At 45.1% G+C, this 23,095-nt stretch overlaps 1 protein-coding gene across 2 annotated transcripts in view; it reads right to left on the reverse strand.

Annotated features, from left to right (window-relative positions):
- Positions 1 to 11,862: 11,862 nt before the first annotated feature.
- Positions 11,863 to 23,095, reverse strand: part of NFX1 (nuclear transcription factor, X-box binding 1) — a 78,857-nt gene continuing 67,624 nt past the window's right edge. For both annotated transcript variants that reach the window (XM_045562972.1, XM_045562973.1), the window contains exons 20-24: positions 16,203 to 16,301; positions 15,545 to 15,611; positions 14,256 to 14,401; positions 13,375 to 13,479; positions 11,863 to 12,136 (exon numbers count right to left, since the gene is read on the reverse strand). In XM_045562972.1, the coding sequence (XP_045418928.1) occupies positions 12,064 to 12,136; positions 13,375 to 13,479; positions 14,256 to 14,401; positions 15,545 to 15,611; positions 16,203 to 16,301 (490 nt within the window). In that variant the 3' untranslated portion in view covers positions 11,863 to 12,063. The remainder of the gene's footprint in view (positions 12,137 to 13,374; positions 13,480 to 14,255; positions 14,402 to 15,544; positions 15,612 to 16,202; positions 16,302 to 23,095) is intronic.

Here is a 23,095-nt window from a genome sequence, read left to right on the forward strand (position 1 = left end):
CTGGAGAGGAACACAAGGGTAGTACAAGCTGTTAATAATTTTCTAGTTGTGGCTGGGTGCGGTGGCTCGTGCCTGTAATCCTAGCACTCTGGGAAGCTGAGACGGGAGGATTGCTTGAGCTCAGGAGCTCAAGACTAGCCTGAGCAAGAGTGAGACCCTGTCTCTACCAAAAAGAAGCTAAAAAAAAAAAAAACCCCAGCCAGGCATTGCAGTGCATGCCTGTAGTTCCAGCTACCCGGGACGCTGAGGCAGAAGCCCAGGAGTTGGAGGTTACAGTGAGCTACAATGATGCCACTGCACTCTACCCAGGGTGACAGAGTGAGACTCTGTCTCAACAAAAACAAGGCAACTAAACATCCCTCCTTACACTCCCCATTCCTTCATATTAAAAAAAAAAATTCTAGTTCTGGGCCAGGTGCAATGGCTCATGCCTGTAATCCTAGCACTTTGGGAGGCCAAGATGGAAAGATCACTTGAGATCAGAAGTTCAAGACCAGCCTGAGCAATAGTGAGACTTCTGTCCTAACAAAAAATAGAAAAACTAGCTGGGAGTGGTGGTGTGCACCTGTAGTTCTAGCTACTTGGGAGGCTGAGGCAGGAGGATCACTTGAGTCCAGGAGTTTGAGGTTGCAGTGAGCTAAGAGGATGCCACCGCACTCTAGCTGGTGCAATAGAGCAAGACTCTGTCCCCACCAAAATTTTTTTTCTAGTTCTGGGATTAGCGGTAAATTTATGGGTTTGTTATATGACTGTGCTTGATGAGTTACATAAAAGTGATATATATTCATTTGTATATATCATATATTTAAAAAGATAAAAAGATGAGGAAATAGCTACGGCACGAGAATGGGGCAAAGGGGAGAGGGTGATAGGTAGGGAGCCTGGTAAGATGACAGGAAGTCCACAAAGGGGAGGGGCTGAGTATGTCTTATGTCCCACAGTGAGAGGAGCCGAGCCAGGGGAACCAGGACTGGGAGAGACCAGGGAAGCACCCGCAGCTGGAAGTCCCCAGCTATATAACGGCTTCCCTCTGTGACCCTGGGCAAGCCCCTTCCCCTCTCAGCCTCAGTGGCCCTGGGAGCATAAAGAGGTAGCCTTTCTCATTCCTGCCTTCCAGAGCAACATGGCCCCATGGCTTCAGTCACAGCAGAGAGAGACACATACAGGGTCCTGGGTTCTGGTTCCTACCTTCCTCTGCCTCTCACTGAACACATCAGCCTTCTGGAGCTGTCTGTGCATCCTTGTGTTTCTGAGAGGTAGCCCTGGAGGCAGAGCAGCCAGTGGGTCCGTCCAGAACCCCCACCTGCTATCTCCTGATCTGCCATAGACTTGCACTAGGCCCACTGTCTGTAACACCTTTCAGGTTCTGGTCCCAATGTCAGGCCCAGATGAGCCCTGACTCCAGTCCCAGAGCAAGCCTTCTCATTCTCTTGGCTGAGAGCCTACACTGTGCCAGACACCATGTGAGTGTTGAGGAAGACAAAAGTCCTTGTTTTCATGGAGCTAATTTTCTATGTATAATATATGGTGTGTTAGTGATAGATGCTAAGGAGAAAAGGCAGGAAAGAGGAATAAAAAGTGTGGGGAGGTGTGAAGAGCAGGAAGCCTCACTGAGAGGGTGACTTTGAGTAAAGACCTGAAGCCAGGCTGGGCGCAGTGGCTCATGCCTGTAATCCTAGCACTTTGGGAGGCCAAGGTGGAAGGATTGCTTGAGGCCAGCTTCAGCAACATAGTGAGATCCCGTCTCTACAAAAAGCAAAAACATAAAACCTAAGGTGGGTGAGGAAGTGAACCATGTGGACACCTGGGGACAGAGCACGCCAGGCTGAAGGAGCAGCCAGTGCCCTGAGGGGCCATGGTGCTGGGATGCAAAGAGGGAAGGAAGAGTAGAAGACAAGGTCAGAGAAGTAGGGGTGGTGGGGAACTGAGACCAGTCCCAGGGGAGAGGTGAAGCCAACAGGTGGGGCAGGGGTGAGCGAGGTCTCTGGAAGAGAGAGGCAGGTCCCCCTCCAGGAAGGAAGGAAGCAACCAGGATAGGGCGGGTCTCTGCTTTTGGCTTTGTGTCCCTCCTGCAGACACATCTGTGCAGCTCCAGGAGCCAGGGCTGGGATGTGAGCCGCAGAAGCACTGGGTCCTCTCCCATTCTCCCAGTCCCAGGCCCAGCACGGACTGGCAGTGTGACCTGCACAGGACTTCCTCTCTTCTCTGGGACTCAGTCTCCCCATCTGTGCAATGAAGCTTGGCTCTATTGGTATCTGGGGAGGCCCCTGGCTTTGACTTCTTCCGGCACTTTGAAGCCTCATGTCATGACCCCACTCCCTAGGCCAGGCCCCTTCAGGGCTTTGCCGATAAATGTTTGGTTCTCAGCCTGGTGGTCCCAGCTTTGGGAAGAGCCCCTTACTTCCTATATGGCCTCCTCTTCCATTCACTCTCAGGGCTTCAAAGGGACACCAGCAGCAGCCTGGTCTGGCTGGTCAAACTGCCTCCTCCCTCAGATGGGGTCCTGCAGCCTAGGAAGAGGTGGGAGTAATTGCCTCAGGCCTGGCCCTTGTACTGACACCTCAGGATGAGGAGGCTATGGTCACTCTGAGCAGGGCAGCCTGACCTTAGCTCCACACTTACGTCTGCACTGATTTTATAGTAGGAGCAGTGGATCTTAGAATGATCCCAGCCCTCCTGCTTGTGGCAGGGACTCATGCTGTGGCATGTAAGAGCACAATGAAGCCAGCCAACCCTGGACCCAAACACCTGCTCTGCCGCTCACCAGCCATATAACCTTAGGTTAAGATGGGACAGTAACAGCTCCTACCTCACACGGCTGCTGTGACGATGACGTGAGTTATGATTGGCACATGGGGAGTGTATAAGTTTGCTGCTATCACTACACACCCTCTGATGTGATCCTCATGTTGTCATGCCATCTTACATATAGGGAAACAGGGGCTCTTGGCTCAGGAAGGGGTAGAGAGTACAGATTACAGCCTTTGTCAATGTGCCTCTGAAGCCTGTGCGCTAACCTGGCACCCAAGGATGTGACCTTGGCTAGCTTTTGTTAGGTTTTTAAATTGTGAAATATATTCCGTAAACAACAGTGTATATGACAAGATCAGCCTGAGCAAGAGTGAGACCCTGTCTCTACTAAAAACAGAAAAATTAGCTGGGTGTCTGGTGCATGCCTGTAGTCCCAGCTACTTGGGAGGTTGAGGCAGGAGGATCACTTAAGCCCAGGAGTTTGAGGTTGCTGTGAGCTAGGCTGACGCCACAGCACTCTAGCCCGGGCAGCAGAGTGAGACTCTGTCTCAAAAAAAAAACCCCAAATGAAAAAAAATACTCAAGTGTCCACCACTCAACTTTGGGCAAGTTATTTAACCCCTCTGGGCCTCAGTTTCCTCACCTGTAAAATAGAATAAAGAGGCTCTGAGGAACTAAGGTGCTTCACGTTCAATTTTTGCCAGTAGCATTCTCCTGTATGGAGCAAGGCTGGGTGAGGTTTACAAGAGCTCATGGTCTCTCCTTGTCTCTGTGCTCAGGAGTCAAGGTGGGGGTGCCAAGGGGTGCGTACAAGGGGTTCTGGAGAAGACGCTCTGGGCCCAGGGGGAGGGTCTGGATGAGTGGACGCAGGCGGGGTTGGGGCTGAGGGAGAAGACACACAGCTCAGAGCCACCTAGACCCGGGCACATGGACGAGGCTATAAATTTTGGACTCAGCCTCTGAGCTCTCCAGGGACCCAATAAAACCCTTATTGGCCAATGAGGAGGATTCCTCAGATGGGGGTTGCAAGAGGCCCCTGCCAGGGCCAGCAAGAATGTGTTTCTACCTTCCCCAGTTCTCAGGTCCCCCAACCCTGCTCTGGTCTCTGGTCTCTGGCCCCAGGTCAGGGGAAATTAGAGAGAGAAGATGAATTTTTAAAGCTTTATTAAAGGAGGCCCAGTTTGGAGGGGCAGGGAGACAGGTCAAAGATGTCCTCCCGGGCCCACCCAGCCCTTTTGCCCTGCAGTGGTCTCTGACCTGGGGAGGGGATGCCCTCATCTGGGAGGCCCTCCGGAGACCCACTAGAACAACTCCCTCCTTAACCGCCTTCCCTTGAACCCCCAACCAGTGCCTCCCCGAGCTTTCAGGGCACCTCTCACACGTGCCAGGCCAGTCGTGCTCACCAGGGGCAAGGGGTCGGGGTGCTCCAGCCAGAGGGAACAGCAGGAGCAAAGGCACAGGCTGCTGTGTGGCTACAGTGGAGGCGGCAAGGTGTGGAGTGGCTGGGGGTGCTTAGGGGCCAGGGTGGGCAGCTGGGACTTTCGTCTCTGAGAAATTCAATTAAGCCAAGTAATGGCTAAGCCATATTTACACCTAAGAGCCCTTTGGCCTTTGTGTGGAGGCTGGATTGGAAGGAGAGGGACTGGAGGCAGAAGAGCAGTGAGAGGCAGCTGAATTGATGCAGCTAGTAAGGCAGGGGACAGAGAAGAGAGGATAATCCGAAAAAAAAAAAAAAAAAAAAAAAAAGATTTGGAAACTGGAAGCTATGAAGCTTGAGTTGGCCATGGGAAGGGTTGAGCGGGTTGCTCAGGGCTCTGCCAAGGGACTGAGTAGGTGGTGGAAACATCAGAAGACAGTTCTGGGCAGGGAGGGATGATGGATTTGGTGTTGAACAAGCTGAATTGGAGGTGCTTGTGGGACACCTAGGGAGAGACAGGGACCTGGACTGGAGATAGAACGTTTAAGCCCAGGAATGGCAGCTGAAAGTTTGCATGTGGATAAGGTGGCCCAGGGAGACATTGTGGGGCCCTGGAGAACACCTATGCTTAAGGGACAGGAACAGGAGAGGAGGTAGCCAAGGCCCATGATCTCCCCTGACCTCAGGAGCCTGAACATGCCAGGGCCTTAACTGACCATGTGCCTTTGAGCAAGGCCTTTTTCTCAAGCAGTTCAGATAGCTCAGGACAAGTGAGAGAAGCCCACACTCTCCTAGGCAACCTGGAAGAACACCGCAGAGATCCTCATCCCACAGGACTTCCCTGTAGCACCCAGGCCTGAAGCCTTAGCCCTCATCTCTTGCTTTGGAAATCTCTAACTCCTGCACTGTCCTCAGCTCCCTGCCCTCTGGATGATGGTGTGCCCAGGGCATGGTAGTCTTTGGATATCTTCCCTCTCACCCTCCCTTCTGACATGATCTTTAAATGCCTTTACATGCTAATGGCTCCCCAAATTAGATCTCCAGCCCAGTCCTCTCTCCAGACTTCACTCCCATGTACAACCGCCTACTGGACAGATTTTCATCTCTAAGTCTGCTCCTCCCACACTCTTTCCTATTTCAGTAAACAGCAAATTCAATCTTCCAACTGCTCAGGCCAAAAACTTTGAAGTCATCCCTGACTCCTCTTTGTCTCTCATACCCCATATCCCAGCTGTCAGCAAATCCTAGAGATGTTATCTGCAAGATGTATCCAGAATAAAACCACCTCTCACCATCACACCACCGTCTCCCTGGCTCCAGCCATTGTTGTCTGTTTTGCATTACAGCAGTGGTCTTCTGACTGGTCTCCCGGCCTCCTTCCTTGCTCCCACTCAGCCCCATGGTCTAGTCTCAATATAGCAGCTGGGGTGATCCTTTTCAAACATGAACTAGATTTTATCATTCACTCCTCTGCCCTAAACCTTCATGGCCTACAAAAGGCTCCACACAATCAAGTTTCATTTGTTACCTTTCTTTTTTTTTTAGACCACTGCATCGGGCCTTGCAGTGGGGGAGACAGGGCTTGGCCCCTCCTTTACCTTTCTGATCTCTGCTATTCTTGCCATCATTCACACCCCTACAGCCTGATGGCCCTGCTGTTCTTTCAAGGTGCATGGCATGCTTCCACTGTAGAGCCTTTGCAGAGGCTGTTCCTTCTGCCTTGGATATTCTTCCTCCAGATAGCTGCATGTTTTATGCTTTCCCTGGTGCTTATACTATGTGTATTTTTTTTTTTTTTTTTTGAGACAGAATCTTGCTCTGTTAAAAGGGCTAGAGTGCCATGGCATCAGCCTAGCTCACAGCAACCTCAAACTCCTGGGCTTAAGCAATCCTCCTGCCTCAGCCTCCCGAGTAGCTGGGACTACAGGCATGCGCCACCATGCCCGGCTAATTTTTTATATATATTTTTAGTTGTCCAGCTAATTTCTTTCTATTTTTAGTAGAGACGGGGTCTCGCTCTTGCTCACCCTGGTCTCGAACTCCTGAGCTCAAACGATCTGCTTGCCTCGGTCTCCCAGAATGCTAGGATTACAGGTGTGAGCCACCACGCCCAGCCTATACTATGTGTATTAACAGAGAACAAACAGTATTACAAGAAGAAATGAAAAATGTGACAAATTTAAAAAATATTGGTTGTAAACTCTACTAAAAAGTTTTAAAGAGAGCCTTCCTGAGACAAAGTGTAAGCACTCTCCCAGTCCACACTCAGGCTCCTCGTTTGGGGAGACAGACTACCCCCAGTGGCCACTGTGGAAAAAGCCTGGTCTCCTGGGGAGTGGTTTCTGGTGTTTTCTGTTTTGGACACAGTATAAGCTTCCCTCTCGCTTTTCCTGACGTGCGGGGCCACCCTGCCCCAAGGACTCCAAGATGAGCTGTATTAGTTGCCCCTACTTCGTAGTGAAGAGGACACAGTCAGACCTAGTAGGAATTCGAGATCCCCAGTTGTTTACTGAGTGATCTTGGGCAAATGACCTAACTTCTCTAACCTTCAATTTCCTCATTGGTAAAATGAGGATAATAATACATACTTCCTGGAGCTTTTGTGTGTTTTAACTTTTTAATTAAAAAAGAATTATTTTTTAGAGATGGGGTCTCACTATGTTGCCCAGGCTGGCCTCAAACTCCTGAGTTCAAGCAACCCTCCTACCTCTGCCTCCTGAGTAGTTGGAACTACAGGCACAAGCCACCATGCCCAGCTTCGTGGGGTTTTGAAGAGTAAGAGATGAGCACATCTGACTCTCTCACTTGTCAGGCTTGAGGCTGGTGAGAGGAGTGTATGTGTATGTGGGGGTGACTGAAAACCCCAGCCGTTGTCTGAACAGCTCGACCACGGCTCAGTTCCTTCCCTAAGATCTACGCCCTGAGAACAGGTCCTGGTATGGGCTCCAAAGGCTTGTGCTGAGATGCCACACGGCACTGGGATTCTCTCCCGACCTCTCTGATGCTCAGTCTACCTACTACCCTCACAATGGCTCTGGGAAGCACACGAGCAGGAACTGTTACCCCACCTGACAGATGCAGAAGCAAACTGCCCAGGGACAGAGCGAGTTGAGGCAGGAAAACAGACACCCTAGCTGTTCAGCTGGGTTCTCTGAACCCAGGTCTCCCAGGCCGCTGTGCATTATGAAGATCAACCTCGTGAAGCCTGGGGCTGAGGGCCGCCTGGGCGGCTGGGAAGGACTTCCCAGTGAGTTGTGTTTGGGGAAGCCGGAGAGGAAAACAGCTCACCTTTTCCTGAGGCCTCAGCCTCTTCCTGGTATAGGGTGTTTCTAGGGTAGGGAATGCAAGGCCTAGATTCTAGTCCTAATGTGGTGCACACACTCTGTGACTCCAGCCAGCCTGCTCCTTCTGGGCTCAGCCTTTGTAGGCTGAGGGGCCGGACTGGCCTAGAGAATCCTCTGGGGACCCTTGAGCCATGGGAAATGGTGTGCGACATCTGTGCTGAGGCCGCGTGGGGAGTTTGGGAGGCAGAACTTTCCCAGTGGGTGTTTGCGTGAGGAAGACTAATGAGGAAGGCAGGGCTGTGACGGTGAAAGAGCTGGCCTGGCTGTCTTCCCCATCTTCAGGGCAGTATGCTGGCACGTTCTCCTTAGGGAACAAGGTCTCCAGGCTGGCTTTCAGGCAGGAAGCATGAAGACCAGCACCACACACGAGAGACTCCCCCAAACCTAAATCTTTTTTTTTTTTTTTTTGAGATAGGGTCTTACTCTGTCACCCAGGCTAGAACACAGTGCTATGATCACTGCTCAACGTAACCTTGAACTCCTGGGCAGAAGCGATCTTCTTGCCTCTGCCTCCTCAGTAGCTGGGACTACAGGCATGTGCCACCACACCTGGCTGATTAAAAAAACATTTTTTTTTTGTAGAGATGAGAGATGGGGTATCGCTAGGTTAGCCAGGCTTGTCTCAAACTCCTGGCCTCAAGCAATCCTCTCACCTCAGTCTCCTGGGTCACTATAAACCTAAAGCTATAGACCTGATTGAGACTTGCACCTCTCCATCAACACTGACATTCCTTCTTCCCCTCCCCTGGTCTGTTCTCTGGCCTGTCCAGACCCCGTCCAGGACAGGATTCTGGTTCAAATCAAAATCCTGATTGCTGTTTCAAACAGACCCTGCAACCAGGAGGGCCTGCTTTCATCTTCACAGTCCTGCACACAACCCCCACTGGATGCCAGGCTGGCACCACTGCTGAGAGGAGCCAGCCCTGCCAGATAAGCCAGAGGGAATTCCAGAGATAAGAATCTGGTCTCTGGAAAGCTCTGGCCCATAAAGAAACTCCTGCTGAAAGAATGTGGGGGGAGAGGAGGTACTGATTCTCAGGGAGCAACTGGATGGGCTCCTAATGCCCACAGACTCCTTTCATGTATGGAATAGGATGGAAGAGGCAGAGGCATCTTTTCTTCTCCACACTTCACTGCTGCTCAGTGAAGAATCCACCAAACCCATGAGAAACAGCGTCCCCTTGCTGAGGGGTCCTAGGCTTCCCTTGGTGACCTAAGGGGAGCTAGTTCCCCTGCCAACCTCTGGTATCTTAATCCATTCCCTTGAGGCAGTGCCAACTCCTATCACCCTCACTTTCTCTCACCTGGAGCACTTCTGCTGACTCTTGGCTGGGCTTCCTGCCTCAAAGTAGCCTCCACTCCCTCTGCATGCTTCTGCCTCAGGGATTCCTCTAAAATAGGGCAGGTTAACTCTGGTCAAATCCAGCCTGCTGCCTGTTTTTCTCATGAGCTTAAAATGGATTTAACATTTTTAAATGGTTGGAAAGGAAGAATATTTCATGACATGGTAAAAATTACATGAAATTCTTACTTCAGTGTCCATAAATATAAAGTGTTGTGAGAACAGAGCCATGTTCATTCATTTGTGTATTGTCTAAGGCTGCTTTCATACTACGATGTAGAGTTGGGTAGTTGCAACAGAAACTGTAAGTCTTACAAAATCTAAAATATTTACCATCTGGTCTGTTACAGAAAACATTTGCTGACTCCTAATCTAGACCATAAATCCAGCCATGCCACTCTGCTTAGGATTCTTTAGCAGCTCCTCGAGTCTTTTCATGAGCTGATCCCTGTCCACATCTCCAGTCTAATCACTTGTCCCTCCAGTTGTCTGCTCACTCTGGACAACTAAGCCTTCTTCAAACCCATCACAAACCATACCCTCAGCCTTGTCTCATGCTGTTTACCTTCACTTGGCATGCCTCCTTCCTCCTGCAAATGGCAATCTGCCATCTCAAGCCTCAAACACCCCCCCTTGGGTCCCTCCCCAACCATGAGAGCTAACCCATTCCTACCACGACTTCACAAAATACTCCCCCAAGGGATCTTCAGCTTCTAATAACAGATTAATGACCTATTTGTGACAGACCAACCAATTCCATTAAAAACATTTGTTCAGGTATGCGTCTTCACTGGATTATTAAATGTAAGAAAACAGGCCACATCTGCTTTCCAGAGCCCCAGCACAAGGATGGCACAGGATAGGCAGGCAAACATGCACCAGAAGAGGCCTGTTTAGCATTCCATACCTTTTACTTGGCTAGTATTACGGAGAAAAAAGATGTTTACGTATTTTCCGGATACCAAGTATCATTTTTTTTTTTTTTTTTTTTGAGACAGAGTCTCGCTCTGTTGCCCGGGCTAGAGTGCTGTGGCGTCAGCCTAGCTCACAGCAACCTCAAATTCCTGGGCTTAAGCAATCCTCCTGCCTCAGCCTCCCGAGTAGCTGCGACTACAGGCATGTGCCACCATGCTTGGCTAATTTTTTTTTTATATATATATATATATATATATTTTTTGAGACAGAGTCTCGCTCTGTTGCCCAGGCTAGAGTGAGTGCCATGGCGTCAGCCTAGCTCACAGCAACCTCAAACTCCTGGGCTTAAGCGATCCTACTGCCTCAGCCTCCCGAGTAGCTGGGACTACAGGCATGCACCACCATGCCCGGCTAATTTTTTCTATATATATTTTAGTTGGCCAGATAATTTCTTTCTATTTTTAGTAGAGACGGGGTCTCACTCTTGCTCAGGCTGGTCTCGAACTCCTGACCTCGAGTGATCCACCCGCCTCGGCCTCCCAGAGTGCTAGGATTACAGGTGTGAGCCACCGCGCCTGGCCTAATTTTTTCTATATATTTTTAGTTATCCAGATAATTTCTATCTTTAGTAGAGACGGGGTCTCACTCTTGTTCAGGCTGGTCTCAAACTCCTGACCTTTAGTGATCCGCCTCAGCCTCCCAGAGTGCTAGGATTACAGGCGTGAGATACCGCGCCTGGCCCCAAGTATCATTTTTGTGAACTTTGAGCACCTATGGTGGATCAGGTACCTCTATGTATGTTATTCTTTTGGTCCTCACAACCCTGGGGAGGTCGGTTAAACTTTCATCCCATCAAATGGCAAGGTGTTATGTCGCAGAGCTAGAATCTGAAATCAGGGCTCCTGCCTCCTGCTGCTTCTGATACGCTCTCATAGGTACAGTTCACCCACTGAATCCACTGCTTGAAAGATATAATGGATGCTTATGGGCTGCCTCTTGTGTGCATTTATGGGCCCAGATAGAGGTGGTTTTGTTGTTTTCTGCTACTTTTCACTAGTCCCGTTTCTACTCTTGTATCTGATGCCTTTCAAAGTAGGTTGTCTGGGTGAGGACCAAAGGGCTGCCTTTCCTACAAAAATTAAGCGCCTAGCCTTGTGACTCCATTAACAAATCTCCTGCTGCTCTGGGGCTCATGGCTTGTGCTGGAGCAGAAGGAAATTGCTGGAAGTCTGGGCTCTATGCTGGAGAAGTGCCAATGCTGAAGGTCAAACTAAGGTAACTATCAACGCACCTGCCTTAAAGGAGTTTGAAGAATGCCTCCAGTGGGCGGCTGGACATAAGCCCTGGGCTGTCCACATACTTCTTTGAATATTCAAACAGAAGTGCAGAGCTCAGACAGGGAGAGCCAAGATGGCTGTTGAAGGCCTAGAAAAAAGCAACACAGGACAGTTGTCCATGTGAGACTCTTTCTAACATAGCAGTTAGGGCTATACTGGTCAGTTCACACAGGCCACAGTGTGAACCCAGCAGAAGGAAGAGCTTGCTCTGTGTCCTTTACCACGGTGGATGGCTAAACTGACTGTCACTGAACAGGCTCGGTGATGTGGTAAGAGAAGTGCCAGGGACTTAAGGAAATAGAATTCTGTAAAGCAACCAGACCCTTCTCTCTAGGTCTAGAACTGACAGTATTGAGAACCACTAAAATAAGTTCAGCTAGACAGACTTATGAGAGTTTTTGGCAAAAGACTTAGATAAGATAGCTGCGTTTAAGACAACATGTGTGATTCCAGATATGGTATACCAATTCAATGTTTGGTATTTTAGACTAAGAAATTCGCTGTGTCTCTCCAAAGATTTCAATCAGTTTGCATACAGAAAGCGAGGTCTGTCTGATGTTTCAGACATTTTCAGGAGAATGAAAGACTGGGACAACTGAGGCCATGACTAAGTACCCCAAAGCTAGTTTGGGGCTAAAATTCTGGTTTGTCCAAATAAAACCTAATATTCCCCCAACCCTCAGAGCAATCACAGTGATGGAGTGAGGAGCCTCTTCAAATATATGACTGAATACCTCGGAACCATACAATCAGAGATCTGGCCATACTGAAATGCTTTATACAGACAGGAATAGACAAGGGGATTTCTGACACACTCATGCTTTGGATATATCAGTATAAGACAGTATGTGAGGCTGTGATTCTGCCAGACAGTGGGGAACAAGCATGATTTATCTGCTGGCAGATCCGTCTCCACTACACCTAATCATTCTTTTATCTAAGTGCATCTTGAGCTTCTCAGTCCTGGACATCAAAGTAGTCAATTATTGGCTCCTTGGTTATTTTCTGAAAATTACAGCTCCCAGGATTCCTGAAAAGCAAACAAAGAATGATCAATCTTTTCTTCTTTGGAGGAAACAGATGCAGGTCTTCAGAAAGTTAAGGATTAGCTGATTTACCAGTTTTGAAGCTTTGATAAGACAGGGGGGCAAACATGAGCCAGTAATTATTGAAATTTGGTGATGGGCACACAGGTGTTCATTATATTAGAACTAGTCTCTAAGAATAAGTCAAGCAAGGGGGACAGGGGTGACAGCATGCATAAACAGGCCAAAGACTCCATGTGGTTAAGTCTAATTGGACGACACAGTTGTGGCAGTATCTGGGAACACCCCTCACATTTCCAAAGCCTCTGCCCACGTGGGTATTCTGATTGTGCTGACTAGAATCCGGGTCACCTGGTTTCTAGGGGTGGAGAGGGGCTGGTCCTGGGGAGCTACACAGCTCCAGATGCTTCTGGCTGAGGCTGTGTCCAACGGGCAACACCTAGCTGTCCTTTCCAGTCCCACAGAATACCAATTTGCTATAACCCTCCTGGTGACCTTGTAAACTGCCCTAACCACCCATCCAGAGATTTTGTGCAGGAAGCACAGTGGAGGCACTGCTAGGACTTTCGCGTGGAAGGTCAGAACAGGAGTAGGAATCCCTCTGGGCTTCGGAGTAACTTTCAGACTTGGTCACAGTAGGGCATCCGGACTCCTCTCCCAACAAGGGAGAGGAAGAGAAGGCGGGATAGTGCTCCCTCCCTGCTCCTGTCTGAGAAAATATCAGGCAGACTTGCTCCTTGCAAATTTGGTTTTCTTTTCTCTTTAAATCATGAATATGTTTTTGTTGTAAAAATTATTCAAACTATATAGACGTAGACAGAGCAAAACATGGAAGTTCCCCCTACCCTCTTCACTGCTATCACCCCCAAACCCACTTCCATCTTCAGAGTAACTATTGTTAACCATGTTATGTTCTAGTGCTAAACCATCTGGTGTGACAGACTGAATCTACTGCCCAGTGTCACCATGTACATTGTGGAAATTATGTCCAGTGACTGCTCTCCCTGGAGTGGAATCTGGTATTACAAACATCAAACTTAGGACCCCTCTGGCACAAACAAATGTGCCTGACACCCCAACCAAACCTTACATATTTGAACATGGCATCCCAAGGCCAGGCCTGAGGAGGCCACCAATGGCTGGTCCAGCCCAGGACAGTTCAGCCCCTGCTGGCTTCTCTGAACAGACAGGCCCCTTTGGAAAGCAGCTGAAGAATCCTTACTTGTCTATCTGATGTCTGTGATGAGGAATTGGTGGTGGAGGCCGTATCTGCATTTCCCTTTCAAGCACAACTGTCAGCGTGGTAGGAGGACAAATGGACTTCCCTCTGAAAAAAGTCAAAACACCAAAGATTGAAAAATGAGAATCATTTGTGGAGATAAACAGACAGCTAGTAACTCAGTCTGTGATTTTGGTACTGTGACACTGCTGAGCACTCTCTGATATGACCTGTCTCTTCTCAGGTGTGATCACCTGCATTTAATCCTCATCCCTTCCACCCACCTCTGCTGGGCCTGTTGCCTGCTTCCTCCCATGTCACACTTGAGTTTTCTTCGCTGGGAAGTTCTTCCTATTCCCTCAGGTTCTGACAGTGATCCTAGGTCCTGTCTGTCCCCTCCTGGCTCCCATTACTGCCTCAGTTTCCTCTGATCGCAAAACACTGTTCACAGGAAATGCCTTGAATCAGAGTCCAGCATTCTTTGTTTCCCTCATGCCAGGAGGACAGAGCCAGGGAGAGGTCAGAGGGAGGATCAGGGGACAAAAGGGAAAGGGACAGATGTGATGGGCAGGCACCTTGCCCAGGCCCCCAGGGTCTGTTCCTTCTGCCTGAAGAAATGCTGCCTTCAGTGTCTGCTGTTGATCTGGGCAGATGTGAGGCTTGTGTACTTTGCGTGTGTCTGCCCTAAGGACTGAGGCATGCATAGGCTTTGCTCTCTGGCTCAGGCCTTTAGATCATCTTATAAGTTCCAGGGAAGCAGATTTTCCTTCTATTCTTCGAAGAGGGAGAGTAGAAGTAAGAAAAACAAATATTGATAAACCCTACTTCTTGGGTCCAGTTTGCCCTGCTGAGGAGTTCCTCCTGTAACAGCAAGGTCAACCTACCTGATGGCAGTGACCACGACATTGCGCTTCGGTTCACTGTCATAGCTCACGCTCTCCAGGCCATAAGCTTGGGCCAGGTCATGGATAATCCGGCGGTGGTCTCTGTTCATGGGAGGGAAGCAGTGGCTTTTCTTACTATTCTTTCCCTGTATTGAGGGAAAAGATGACTGATTGAGATCATCCTGAAAGAGAAAATGCTTACAACTAACCTTACCACCACAAGAATCGTGTGTGTCAGTAAGAGGTGACTGAATTTTAGAGGCCCACCGCACACAGGATTTCACTAACTGCCAAGCAAACTAGAAGAAGTTTGGGAAGATGGGAGCTGATGCACTTCTTTCATCTACTCTGTGAGCCACCACAGGAGTAGGTGGACACTGAAACTCAGATTGACACTGTAAACTGTTCCTTCTGACAGGTCCCAGAGCTCGGGGGTGAGTGATATTCCCAAGACATGACTAAATAAATCAAAGACTTATGAAATAAGAACATTTCATTTCCTATAAAAGTATGTTCTATTCTAAAAATCATGCAGATACAGACATATAAACAGAGAAATACATTTGCTCAGGTTTCTTAGGAGAGGAACAACGCATTCCATATTTTCCTTCATGTTAGTATTCTGTTGGGAAGTGATAAAAGAAGGGAGGAAAGGAAGGGAATGGGAAGGGGGAAGGAAAACCATCATCCTTAGATATGCAGCTCAAGCGGCCATCTCGTCCTCACTCCCAGGCCCCACTGACTGAAGAGGGAGCTGATGCAGCACTGGCAGCTTCTTACTAAAGATTTTTTCACTTAAAGCTATCTCCCTGACAACCCCGGCTGCCTCCAGGACAGGGGCCTTGCCCTCTTGAAGGAGTCCACCCCACTCTCTTCAGTTCCAGTCATACTACTTTTATCCTTCCCCAAGGGTTTCTTTCCTGCCTTTGTGATAACAAAGAACCCGTGTGCTCGCCTATCATATCACAGCCGTTCAAACATGTGAGGGCTTCATGTGTCTTCCTAAGTGTCCCATGTAGTCACTCAACTATCACTAGTGAGCCCCTCGCCCAGTTTCTCCACCCATTCTTGGGCACTTAGCCAGGATTTTCATTCACATTTGATTGCATATCTCTTCTGCAATAATTGAACCAGGAGAGGCTTCCATGGATGGACTCTTGGGAAAGAGAAGGATCCTCAAGGAAGTGACTTTTTCCTACAACTACTCTAGGCTGACAGTTTCTGCAACTTGATTTTTTTTTATCAAGGTAGCCTTAGAGAAATGTTGAGTGGGATGTTTTGACTTCAACCTTATTCACAGCCTCCACAAGGGTTTCCATTTCCTTCTCGATGTCACTGACAAACTTTAAGTCCTTCCTGAAATGAAAGATCACCACAGTTAATTTCATCTGTTCCTGCCCTTCTGGGAACCTCTTCCATCCACCCTCTGCCTGTAAAGTGCAAACAATGGACAATGTTGGCAGAAAAACTGCAGAGGTCATGAATTGTCCGATAACAGAAGGTCAACTGTGATGAAACAAAGGAAGAACAAAAGAGAAAACAAATATGAGAAAAGAGAAGACAAAGGAGAAATAGCCATCAGAGGGCCAGGAGACAGGAGAAAAATAAGAGCTGTTACTACTCCAAGTAAGAACCCATGGGAATGTGAGACCTGGGTAGACAGAGGTGGAATGAAGCCCAGAGATACTTTAGTTCAGTCTAGTTCAGCCTGAAGACTTATAAAACAAGAAGGCTCAAATTCTTATCATATCCCCATCCCCGTCCCCACCTCAACTTTAGATCTTCAAGGGGACAGTTTTGAGAAACCAAGAGAAGGGTATCTTACAACAGATAAACAAACAAACTTGAACTGGCTTATTCACAGAAGGAATACATATTAGTTACTACATCTTAAAAGACCAAATACTCATAAGCTTCAAGTAAGAAAGCAGGTAACAAGTTACATACCTGGCATCTTCTTTCAAACTATCACTGAATTTTGACCCTGAAGAACGTATATTGAAAGGATCAGAATCATCACTGATATGAAATGCCTCTGCTAACCTCCTGCAAGTGAGAGAGAAGTATGCAAATAAAAGGAAAGGAGTGGGACGGAAACTATCTTATAGTTACATACATAGAGTTATTACCACATCCTAAATTCTTTATACATTATTCATCTCATTTCAGTAAAACAGATTATTAAGGAAAGAATAACAACAATTTGAGTCAAGATGTGGTGTTGTCTTCCTTGAGATCTATGTGGGTCTGAGCAAGCCATGGGCTGAACATTGGGGACTTGGATTATTTGGGAAGAGAAGGCTGGGGGTGTGAGATCACTGGGAATGGTTGGTCAATGAGGAATGACTTTCTCTGAGGCTTAATGTAAATATAAGGTACACAAAATAGACATATAAACATTAAAATTAATATCACATTATAGAAAATATGGAAAATAAAGGAATAAATTCCATTAACATAAGCACTGTATTTTAATATATTTCTTTATTTTATTTTTTATGTTTTTATGGCACATTGTAATTGTAAATGTTTATAAGGTACAATTTGATGTTTTGATACATATATATGTTGTATAATGACCAAATCAGTGTATTAGGTATATCCATTACCTCATACATTTATCATTTCTTTGCAGTGAGAACATTCCAAATCCTCTCTCCTAGCAATTTTGCAATATACTATACTAAACACCTTAGTGTTAACCATCATCACCCTACTGTGCAATAGAACACCAGAACTTATTCCTCCTATCTAATTTTAACTTTGTACCCACTGACCAACGTCTCCCCATCTTCCCCTCCCTGCTCCTCCATCTCTGATCATACAGTATTTGTCTTTCTGCATCTGGCTTATTTCATTTAACATGATCAGATGGTTCTCCAGGTCTATACATGTTGTTGCAAATGACAGAATTTCACTCTTTTTATGTGGGAAAATAGTATTTATTCCACCGTGAGTTTGTGTGTGTATGTGTGTGTGTGTGTGTGTATACCCTATTTTCTTTAAAAAATTTTTTATTGATACATAATATTTTACATATTTATGGGCTACACTTGATATTGTGTTACATGCAAAGAATGCGTAATGATCACATCAGGGTATTTGAGGTGTCCATTACTTTGAATATATATCATTTCTCTATGCTGGCAACAATTCAAGTCCTCTCTTCTAGCTACTTTGAAATATAAAATACATTGTTGTTAACTATAGTCACTCTAGTCTGCTACTGAACAACAGAATTTATGCCTTTTAACTAACTGTATGTTTGTACCTGTTAACCTACCTCTCTTCATCCCCCCTCCCCCCCACGCTTCCCAGCCTCTAGTATCTATCATTCTACTCTCTACCTTCATGAGATTAACTTTTTTAGCTCTCACATATGAGTGAGAACATGTGATATTTGTCCTTCTGTGCCTGGGTTATTTCACTTAACACAGTGACCTCCAGTTCTATCCATGTTGCTGCAAATGATTTCATTCTTTTTTGTGGCCAAACAGTATTCTGCTATATACCCCACTTTCTTTACATATTCATCTGTATTGACACCTGAGTTCATTCCATATCTTGGCTATTGTAAACAGTGCTGCAATAAACATGGGAATGCAGATATCTTTTTGACATACTGTTTTTTTTTTTTTTTTTGAGACAGTGTCTCGCTTTGTTGCCCAGGCTAGAGTGAGTGCCATGGTGTCAGCCTAGCTCACAGCACCCTCAAACTCCTGGGTTCAAGTGATCTTCCTACCTCAGCCTCCCGAGTAACTGGGACTACAGGCATGCGCTGCCATGCCCAGCTAATATTTTCTATATATTTTTAGTTGTCCAGCTGATTTCTTTCTAGTTTTAGTAGAGAAGGGGTCTCACTCTTGCTCAGGCTGGTCTCGAACTCCTGACCTTGAGTGTTCCTCCCGCCTTGGCCTCCCAGAGTGCTAGGATTATAGGCGTGAGCCATTGCACCCAGCCGACACACTGTTTTCATTTCCTTACATACCCAGTAGTAGGATTGCTGGATCATATGGTATTGCTATTTTTAATTTTTTAAGGAACTTCCATACTGTTTTCCATAGTGGCTATACTAACTTACAGTCCCCCAAACAGTTTCCCTATAATTTTTAAAATTTATTTTTATTTTAAAATTCTTTTTAAAGACAGGATCTCACTATGTTGCCCAGGCTAGACTCAACTCCTAGGCTCAAGGGATCCTCCCCACTCATTCTCCTGAGTAGCTAGGACTACAGCCATGTGCCACCACATGCCTGGCTTGCCTATGATTTTAAATGGCTGCAATTAGTATATATAAAACTCTGTTGTTTCATGGCACAAAAATAAGAACGTAAGGTAATATATGTTAATTAGCTTGACTTAGCCATTGTATACATCTTTCAAAACATCATGCTATACACCATATATACAATTTTTATATGTCAGTAAAAAAATAAACTTTTTAAATTAAATTTAAAAAATCTGTATGTGGCCAGGCGCCACAGGTGTAATTATGCCTGTAATCCTAGCACTCTGGGAGGCCGAGGCGGGAGGATTGCTAGAGGTCAGGAGTTCGAGACCAGCCTGAGCAAGAGCAAGACTCGCCCCCCCCTCCCCCCGCCTCTATTAAAAATGGAAAGAAATTAGCCAGACAACTAAAAATATATACAAAAAATTAGCCAGGCATGGTGGCACATGCCTGTAGTCCTAGCTACTTAGGAGGCTGAGGCAGAAAGATTGCTTGAGCCCAGGAGTTTGAGGTTGCTGTGAGCTAGGCTGATGCCATAGCACTCTAGCCTCTAGCGAGACTCTGTCTCAACAACAACAAAAAACCTGTATGTTTCTCCCCTTCTTTATATGATAAGCATTTCTCATATTACTATTTGGTTTTCACAATTACTGTTTTTTTTTTTTGAGACAGGGTCTTGTTCTGTCACCCAGGCTGGAGTACAATGGCGTGATCATAGTAGCTCACTACAACCTTGAACTCCCGGGCTCAAGCGATCCTTCTGCCTCAGCCTCCCAAGCAGCTAGGACTATAGGCATGTGCTGCCACGCTCAGTTAATTTTTAAAAAAATTTTTTGTAGAGATGAGCCCTCGCTATGTTGCCCAGCCTGGTCTTAAACTCCCGGCCTTAAGTGATCCCCCTGCTTTGGCCTCCTGAAGGGCTGGGATTATAGGCATGAGCCACCATGCCTGGCCCATTTCTTTTTTTTTTCTTACATCAGTATGTATTAAGAAAAAATCTTTAAATAATGAGGATCATTATGTCATCACTAAAATTGAAGAGAAATTAAAAAGACTTTAGAAAATAGAAGCCAGTTCTAATCACTAACTAACATTTACTGAGTACCTATTACGTATACCAGTTTTAATGTATGAACCCTCACAACAACTCTGGAAAGTAAATACTATTATTGTCACCACTTCTAGATTTTTTAGAAACCTAAGGCTAAGAAGGAATATGTGACTTGCCCAAGGTCTCATAGCTAAGTGATTTGTGAAGTTAGGATTCAAATCCAGGCAATCTGACTCTAGAGCTCTGGCTCTAGCTGATATACAATACTGTTTCTCAACTACACAAACTGCATTTCCATGTTTTAGAGGCCTTCAGTGTATTCACTACAGAGTTTCTGAATACCCAGGACTCCTAACTCACATTTTGGAGCTGAGAACACTAACACTGTGACTGATGGTTCCTAAAGGGCAGGGGTTTTGCTCAGTACTTATAAGAAAGTTATCATAAGGGTTAAGCCAAGGGAAGTATGGCAGCACTAACAGTCGTCATATTATCTTCTACATATTTAGATACTTAAACAGATACTGTTAAAATTGTTGAATGTCAGGCCGGGTGCGGTGGCTCACGCCTGTAATCCTAGCACTCTGGGAGGCCGAGGTGGGTGGATCATTCAAGGTCAGGAGTTCGAGACCGGCCTGAGCCAGAGTGAGACCTGGTCTCTACTAAAATAGAAAGAAATTATCTGGCCAACTAAAAAATATATATAGAAAAAAAAATTAGCCGGGCATGGTGGCGCATGCCTGTAGTCTCAGCTACTCGGGAGGCTGAGGCAGTAGGATTGCTTAAGCCCAGGAGTTTGAGGTTGCTGTGAGCTAGGCTGATGCCATGGCACTCACTCTAGCCTGGGCCACAAAGTGAGACTCTGTCTCAAAAAAAAAAAAAAAAAAAAAAAAAAATTGTTGAATGTCAAGCTTCAAGGTATAACAGGGCTATACTTTGTTGGCACTTGCCTGTTTAACTTTTTCTCTTAAAAAAATTTCAAAGACAATAAGACAATAAGAATATCACAATGAACTTTTATACACCCTTCTAAATTCTCCACTTATTAACATTTTCCAGGGCTATTTCTTTTAACTAATCTTTGTTGGAATCAGAAAGTTTGCCAGCTACTGAATGCCCATTAATCTGATAAAGAGTAACTTATAGCAAATTAAATATGTTTGCTGTAAGTAACTTAATGATGAAATATTTAAAGCTTTCCTTATGAAATCAAGGATTAATCACGATATCTATTATTATAACCTTCCACTGAACAATGTATTTAAGGCCCTAGGCAGTGCAGTGAGGTAAGACAAAGAAACAAAAGAATTGGAAAGAAATAAAACTATTAAAAGAAAACATGATTGTATACATGCAAAATCCAAAAGAATCAACAGATAAACTACTAGAAATAAGTGAATTTAGCAATGTTGCTAAACAGATCAATAAACATCAATTGTATTTCTAAATACCAGCAACAAGCAATTAGAAAATAAAATTTTAAAATACAAGAAAAAACTAACATTTATAACAGCATCAAAAACTTAAAATAGCAAGGAACAAATCTATTGAAAGATGCACAAAATCTACGCACAGAAAACTATAAAGTATCATTAAGAGAAATCAAAGAAGACATGAAATGGAAGGATACACTTTGCTCATAGATTCGAAAACTGAGTATTATAAAGATGCCAAATCTCCCCAAATTGATCTACAAATTAAATACCAACTCAGTCAAAATCCCAGCAGATTTCTTGGATAGATATTAGCAAACTAATTCTAAAATTTAAGTGGAAATACAAAGAGCCAAGAATAGTCAAGACAATCTTGAAGAACCATGTCTGAGGAGATATACTACCAGATATTAAGACTTCTTATAAAGGAACAATAATTAAGGCACTGTGATACTAGTGCAATGGAACACAATAAGCTCAGAAACAGACTCACATATATATGAATACTTGACTTATGACAAGGGTGGCACTGCAGAGTGCCAGGTAAAGGACAATCTTGGTGCTGGTCAAATGAATATTCATATGGGGAATAAAACCTGAATTGCGAACTCTCCTTATACCGTATTTTAAAAAATCATTCCAGGTCAACTAAAGATCTAAATGTGAAAGGTAAAATAATAACGCTTCTAGATAGTAACAGAATATCAAAACATGACCTTAGGATAAGACAAATTTTTCTGAAACAGGACATAAAAAGCACTCATTAAGGAAAAGACAGATAAACTGGACAAAATTAACATTAGAAACTTCTGTTTATCAAAACACATCATTAAGAGAGTAAAAAATGAAGGTACAGAGTTCAATAAAATGCTCACAATGTATAAGACCAACAAAGGACTCATATCCAGAACATATAAAGAATTCCTATTAGCTCAAAAAAAAAAAAAAAAAAAGAATTCCTATTAGTCAATATGAAAAGAGACAACACAATTAAAAAATAAGCAAAAGACACTTCAAAAGAGAAAAGGCACTTCACAAAAGGGGATATCCAATGGCCAATAAACATAAGAGAGGTGTTCAACCTTGTAAGTCATTAGGAAAATATAAATTAAAAGCTTAATAACCTGCTACATATCCGCAATAATGGCTAAAATTAAAAAGACTGACAATCGCAAGTGCTGACAAAAATGTGTAGCAATGGGAATGACTACCCTGCTCGTGGGAGTGTAATTTGGTACAACCACTTTGGATGCTGTTTGGCAGAATCTTCTAAAGTTGAACATATATAAATTCTATTAATCAGCAATTCTACTCCTAAGTTTATATCCAACAGAAATGTACAGAAATATATAGCAAAGCAAGTATAAGAATATTCTTAACAGCTTTATTTGTAACAGCCCAATACTCATAACAACACACATATAACTATTAACAGTAGAATAGACAAATGAATATTAATACAATAAAATAACATGCAGGAATGAAAGTGAACAAAGTGTTGCTATATGCAACAACAGGAGTGAATGTCACATATGTAATGAAAAAAGCCACACAAAATAATACAAACTAGGGCCAGGCGCAGTGGCTCACGCCTGTAATCCTAGCACTCTGGGAGGCCAAGGCGGGAAGACTACTTGAGGCCAGGAGTTCGAGACCAGCCTGAGCAAGAGTGAGACCCCTGTCTCTATAAAAAATAGAAAAATTAGCTGGGCATGGTGGTATGTGCCTGTAGTCCCAGCTACTTGGGAGGCTGTGGCAGGAGGATTGCTGGAACCCAGGAGTTTGAGGTTGCAGTGAGCTATGATGATGCCACTGCACTCTACCCTGGGCGACAGAATGAGACTGTCTCAAAACAAACAAACAAAACCTACATGATTTCATTACTTAAAGTTCAAAAACAGAAAAACTAAAATGTTAGAAGTCGAGATAGAAGTTATATCTTTGTAAGGTACAAGAAAGGGTTCTGGTAATTATTTTTTCACCTGAGTGCTTGGTTATACAACTTATATTCACTTGTGATGATTCACCAATCAGTACACTTCTAATCTTCTATATGTATGTCATACTTCAATACAAAAGTGCACTAAACATTGTTTAAACCTCTTATCTCTGTTGGAATCAGGAAGTT

The sequence above is a fragment of the Lemur catta genome, chromosome 10 (assembly GCF_020740605.2).
Source record: "Lemur catta isolate mLemCat1 chromosome 10, mLemCat1.pri, whole genome shotgun sequence".
Lineage (NCBI taxonomy): Eukaryota > Metazoa > Chordata > Mammalia > Primates > Lemuridae > Lemur > Lemur catta.